This window comes from Anthonomus grandis, chromosome 13, assembly GCF_022605725.1.
Source record: "Anthonomus grandis grandis chromosome 13, icAntGran1.3, whole genome shotgun sequence".
NCBI lineage: Eukaryota > Metazoa > Arthropoda > Insecta > Coleoptera > Curculionidae > Anthonomus > Anthonomus grandis.
In genome coordinates, this window is record NC_065558.1 from 26,600,770 (window position 1) to 26,607,403 (window position 6,634).

Here is a 6,634-nt window from a genome sequence, read left to right on the forward strand (position 1 = left end):
TGATACCATCTCGAGTGACTACATGCCCTAGAAACTCTACCTCCTTACACAAGAACTCACATTTATCTACTTGTATTTTAAAATTAGCTTCCCTCAATTTTGAAAAAACAAGTTTTAAATTTTGAATATGTTTCTGCAATCCAGAACTGAAAATTATAATGTCATCCATATATATCATGCAGATTTTATTCTGCAAATCCTTTAGTACCTCGTCCATGACCCTTTGAAACGTGGCAAGGGTATTTTTCAGCCCAAATGGCATCCTCAAATACTCATAATGCCCATTGTTCACAGAGAAAGCAGTTTTTTCAATCGAATCTTTTTTTATTTGGATTTGATGAAATCCGCTGGCGAGACCTAAGGTGGAAAAATATTGAGCCCTACCTAAAGCCGGGCGTCCACCGAAAGCGGTGCTGTGCTGTGCTGCGTTGGGCTATGCTGTGCTGTGCTGGGCAAAGCTGTAGTTGGACAGTCCACCAAAAGTTTGTCGTGCGTTAGCAAGCATAATATGATCTTATAAATTATTAATCTTTTAATTATGTTTAATAATATAGAAATTGAAAAGAATCTTTTTGATTTAAGTTCAGAAGAGGATGATTCCGAAGATGAGCATACAAATAATTTATTAAGTTGTATGCTTATGGCGGATAAAAGAAAACACAGATTTTGGATATCAAATCATTTAGTAGAGCGAAAACAATTTGGCGAATTTCATAAATTAATTCCAGTGTTAAGTGATGAGCAGTTTAAAAATTACTTTAGGCTTTCTAGAGCTCAGTTTGTGGAAATTCATGAATTAATAAGATTTGAAATTATAAAGCTTAATACGAACTACCGAGAAAGTGTCACAACAGAGGAGCGTTTGGGTGTATGTTTAAGGTAAGTTATTTTTTTGATTATTTAAAAGTAATATTTTTAGTTTTTCCTGACACAAATTTATTCCATCATAAAAAAATAATCTAATAGGTATTAAATAAATAATTAATATTTCTGCTATAATAGCTAATAGTAATATTAATATAATAATTATGGATTATCTAAATTCCAATTTCCAAAGTAGCTTCCTGCAGTTTCGTCGCTTGATGACTGGTTGGATGTTGATTGTGGTGACGGTAGCGGAGTAGAAGTATGATGATGATGATTATGATTATTATAAATTGAGTTCGAATGTTGGGGTGGCTGTAGTGTGTGAAAGTAATGTTGGGAACCGTGAGTACCAGTGCTGCTGCTGGCGTGGCTCGTAAAATTACTCAGTTCCGCCTCAGTAACAGCATCAAATATTTTTCGCTTAATGGAAACTTGTAAATGTGGAGGCATAGCAGCTGTTGTTAAATACATACTGTTGAAAAATTCCTTAAGAGGATCATTCGACCGCAATTTTTGTTCAAATTCTTTTCTTTGAGCGTCTCGCTCAGCAGCCCTAGCCTCCCTTTTTTCAGCTTGTTGTTTCATTATCGATACAACGTTTTCTTGCCATTGACTTTTTTTCTTCTTAACAGGCTCTATAAACTCAGGATTTTTCTCTTGGGTTTCTCTACTACTTATTTGAGTTTCTTCGTCAGTCACTACCGTGTGTTCAAAGTCACTGTGTGATTGTTCGTTTTGAGTTTGTATTTCTTCATGTGGCCATGTTTCCATTGTATTTTCGTTTGATGATTGCGTGTCAGCTACGTTGGAACATCTTTTTCGGTTGGTCATATATGGAATCAAAAATTCCATTTGTTTTTGGTATACCCACAACCGTTTTACCGCAGGTGCTGCGTCCCCACTTTTACATTCATTTTGCCTTTTTAAAGCGTCCCTGAAAGAATCCCTTAACTTTTTCCATACCCGTTTAGCCTCTTTTCCTAAAAAAAAAACTAATTTAAATATTAATAAAATTAAAAAAAAACTTTTTTTTTTTAGATTTCTAGCGACGGGCGATTCCTACAAAACAATTGGATATAGTTTCCGTTTAGGAGAAAGAACTGTCTCAAAGATAGTTAATGAAGTTTGTTCATCCCTTTGGTCCCAGTTGCAACCGACATTCATGAAAATGCCCGACCAAGAGTCTTGGAAAGCCTATGAATTGGAATTTAGAGAACGATGGCAGTTTCCAAAATGTGTCGGTGCTATAGACGGCAAGCATGTGGTTATAAAAGCCCCACCGAATTCAGGTTCATCGTTTTTTAACTACAAGAAAACTTTTTCTGTAGTATTGATGGCCATAGCAAGTGCCAATTATCAACTGATTGCAGTCGACATTGGGTCATCAGGCAGATTTAGTGACGGGGGAATATTTGCTGATAGTCCTATTGGGCGAAGGTTAAAAACAAATTCGTTTAATTTTCCTGAACCTAGTCTCATGGAAAATTATAATGAATATAATTTTCCCTTCGTATTAGTCGGAGATGAGGCATTTCCGCTCATGGTAAATCTAATGAGACCATTTCCAAGACGATCTTTAAATAAAGAAAATCGTGTTTTTAATTATCGCTTGAGCAGAGCTAGACGAGTTATAGAAAATACTTTCGGTATATTGGCAGCAAGATTTCGAATCTATAAACGTCCATTGGAATGCAAATTGGAGAGTATAGATAGCATAATTAAAGCGACCTGTGTTCTACATAATTATTTAGGCACTAGGGAAGGTAGATCGCCTAATATAAATGAAGAACAATTAGGAAAAAGTTTGCCTGAAAATCAGTGGTTGCCATTAGCACATAGAGGTGTAAGAGCAACAGCTGAATCTTTTGCCATAAGGCAGAACTTTTGTAACTACTTTAACTCTGACACAGGAAGGATTCCGTGGCAAGATAAAATTATGTAAATAACCAGGAGTAATAAAACAAATTGTCGTACGTTTTGTATTTATTTTAAGTATCCTGTACCAAATTTCTTGAATAAATGGTTCTTTTCGAGTTAAAATAAAGAATAAATAAAAATAAATATTAAAATTTAACACCCTATACCTTAGTAACCATTTACTTTAGGTAAGTATGGAATATAGATAAATAATATAGGTATACAGGGTGTTTTACGTAACCACACTACTGTAAACTACACCCCTACTCGCTTATTTTGAATGAAACAGCCTAATATTGTTACTTTTTTGGATTTCACATTTCACACTAGATTCTAAAAACTTTAATGTATCACACTTTTATCTTTATCCAACTGTTTTTAAAATACAGGATGCCAAATAAATAATATAGTGACTTTTACGACTTTATGGGACTCTAGAGCTAATTCTGTTAAAAGATGGAGTGAAATAAAGTTCATTTTTCTATCTTAACTTTTTCGGACCAATCTGTGTGATTTTTTAATTTTGTGTTTAATTTTGTTTTTAATTTTTAATTCTGTGTGAATTTGTGTGATTTTAATTTTATTTATTTAAACTTACCGTCTGTTATATTGCACTTTTTTGAGACTTCTTCCCAGACAATATCACGTGCGTCTTGACTTTTATAGTTCTTTTCATCTACTTTCCATAGGCAAGGATTTAATCTCACAGTTTCAATGAATTGTTCCATTTTTATCGTAATTAATAAAAAAAAAACAAAACGAGTTTGCCCGTCTCCGCACAGCGTCAATCGAACACAAAGCGAAGTCATGCGGCCCCGCACGACATAGCTTGTCTCGCCGCACAGCGCCCCAGCTTTAGTGGACGGTACTTCATAAGAATGCATTGGCAACCCAGCACCGCTCAACGCCGCTCCACCCAGCACAGCACAGCACCGCTTTCGGTGGACGCCCGGCTTAAACGATCTAAGATGTCATTGATGTTGGGAATGGGGTACCTGTCATCGATTGTTTTAGAATTTAAATTCCTATAATCACAAACAATACGCCACTTAGTTTTCCCGATGTGTCTTTTTTTTTGGGAACAATCCATATAGGACTTGACCACGGACTACTTGATGACCTAATAATTCCTTTTTCTAACATTTCATTTATCTGACGTTGCACCTCCGCTTTGTGCACGTAAGGATAGCGATAAGATTTCGTGTGGTATGTCATCGGTGGTCTTTATCTCATGTCGCACTTTCGATGTAAATGAAAGCTGATCTCCTGGTTTCAGGAATAAGTCTGAGAATTCATTACACAAATTAAATGAAAGGTGTTTTTCTTCTTTATTTAAATGGGAAGTTCGTAACAAAGGATTTATTTTTTCAGGGTTTTCAAAATTGGAAAATGAATTTTGGAAATGTTCGATTGAGAAAATTTCGAATTGATTTTCTTCAAATAAATCTGCCAGTAGAGGTTGAGACACTGTTATAGAAACAGTTTGGCCTGTATGATTTTGAATTTCTACAGGGGCGAAACCGTTTTCTGCAAATGTTAAAATTTGTGGAAAATACAAATTATTACAAGTACAAGGTCTTGTTAGAATATCCCCGTAAAATATATTTACTGGTATTCGCTTTACAATTTTCTCATAGGGGTTGACTGAAAAAGAAAATTTTACATCATGGGGTTGTCTATATTTAAAGGGTATTTCTAAGGTTTTCCCGATAAGTTTTTGGTTTGTTAGATCGATATTTAAACCTAACCGTTTCAGGTCATTAATCCCTAAAACTCCATCGAAAAAATCGTGGCAGTCAAATAATACGAAATCAATATTATTTTGTATACCAAATTTAACAAATAATGGAATAGATGCTTGGAATTTAGTTTTTTGACTGCCGACAGCAGTTTTAATTACGTTATTTGTATGGTATATACAGTGTGAATAAAACTTTTCCGCAATAGCAGGGTCTAAAATTGATCTTGAGCTACCGGTATCTATTAATAGTTTCATTTCGGGGTTTTGAACTTCCACATAGGGAAGTGAGTTACAAAAGCAATAATTTATTTCTATTATGTTTTTATGTTTTCGGGGTTGACCCGAAAATTTTGATTTTCTGAAAAAGAGTTATGTGGGTGTATTTGAGAATCCTGATAAAAATTAGGGGTCTCTTGATATACATCGGTCGATTCTTCTTCACAATAGGGGTAATTAGATTCATAGGGCTGAGAAGACTCAATTTCCTCAGGGGTGTCTGGGGATTCATAGTTAAATAACTCTTGTGATACAGTTATATGTTGTCGATTATAATTTTTAAAATTGTTGGAATTATTATATTGCCTAGAATTATGAGAATAGATTCTAGAAGTTGTCGACATTGGAGTGGGCTTGGGAAGTTGATGATCTGGAATTTGGTTCGGCCTGAACACATTCTTGGGCGTGCCGAATACTTCTTTATTTGTTGGGAATATTTGAGGTGGCATTTGTTGGGGTTGAATGTTCACAGGTTGTGAAGGCCATTGATATTTGGGTATAACATTTTGTGGTACTTGATGCGGCTGATGGTAGGCATTATATGGATAGAGATTACGGTTAGGGTTATAGTTTTGTTGGTGACTTCTATGTTGGGGTTGATGCAACTTATTGGTCTAGGTTCATGAAAATTTCCATACAATTTCTCAAAATTCTCAAATTCATTGACGTAAGCTATGGCATCTTCAAGACTATTAGGCTTCTTTAAATACATATTATTTCTTAGGCTGCCACTGCAACCAGCAATAAATGTATTTAGAGCTGTTTTATTATAATGCTCATTTTGACATACTTTTTGCATGGGTGACAGTGAAGTGTCATTGCTCACGCGTTGAATTACATTGCTAAGTAGTAATTGTAATCTTTGTCCAAAATTAATTAAACTTTCATTTTTATAAGGTCGAACTCTAGTTAATTCTTGAACAAGGCAATCAATATCTCTTCTGTCAGAAAAACATTGAATTAAGGCAGTTTTTAATTTATCCCAATTATCTAATTCTACTCTTCTACTTACCATTATTTCAGCTTTGTCGATAAGCTTTTCTTGAATGCACTCGAATATGTGCTGGTTCAGTTCAGTATTATTTAAGGGTTTATACTTATTAATTAAGTCTTCACTTCTCAAAATAAATTTAGAAAGTGTATCGACATTGCCGTCATAATTTTTAATGTTTGCAAGACGAGATTTGAAAAGATCGAATTTTAATTCTTCAGGCATTTTTACAGTAGTTAATGAGCTTTGCTCAGAATAGTTATGTTTCAACTTTTCGTTAAAATTTCGGCGCTTTCACCACGAGATCATTAAAAATGCTTGTTTATTATTACAGTGAGTTTATACAAGACATTGGCAACAATGGAACGAAAATGCGATCGGCCGCCATATTGCAGCAAATTTAAAGTTGGAAATTTAAATTTTAATACAAGGGACGAGAAAATCTTATGGGAATCAAGTTACAATACTTTAAAAACCTAATTTTTAAATAAAAACAATAGATTCCCATAAGATCTTTTGTCCCTTGTATTAAAATATCCAATTTCAAATTTGCTGCAATATGGCGACCGATCGCATTTTCGCCCCATTGTCGCCACTATCTTGTATAAAGTCACTGTATACAGTGTGGCCCAAATTGGGTGTACATGTATGGGTATCTTGGAAACTATAAGAGATAGAAAATTGGTTAAATGGGGAAAGTTGTAGGGCATTTAGTTACCAATTAAGTGCCGCTTTCAGAACGATTTTATCTTTTTCCGATTTTGAAATATTTGGAAAAAATCAAAAAGTTGCATTTTTGAAAAAGGGCTGTATTTTTTTCATTTCAACGTATTTTTAAAATC

At 34.4% G+C, this 6,634-nt stretch overlaps 1 protein-coding gene across 1 annotated transcript; it reads right to left on the minus strand.

The window, feature by feature from the left end:
• Window positions 1–397: 397 nt before the first annotated feature.
• On the minus strand, window positions 398–3,736 carry LOC126744116 (uncharacterized). The gene is made up of 2 exons (XM_050451465.1): window positions 3,383–3,736; window positions 398–1,847 (listed from the first exon to the last, which is right to left on the minus strand). The coding sequence occupies exons 1-2, from the start codon at window positions 3,666–3,668 to the stop codon at window positions 1,027–1,029; spliced, it is 1,107 nt and encodes a 368-aa protein (XP_050307422.1). The 5' UTR covers window positions 3,669–3,736; the 3' UTR covers window positions 398–1,026.
• Between the last annotated feature and the right edge of the window lie 2,898 nt (window positions 3,737–6,634).

What these genes read in the sequence shown, in the direction of transcription:
- LOC126744116 (XM_050451465.1), bottom strand. Translation starts at nt 3,668, where the DNA reads ATGCATTCTTATGAAGTACCGTCCACTAAAGCTGGGGCGCTGTGCGGC. An exon ending in AAAGTGCAATATAACAGACG is followed by an intron (nt 1,848 to 3,382) that starts GTAAGTTTAAAT and finishes TTTTTTTTTTAG; the next exon opens with GAAAAGAGGCTAAACGGGTA.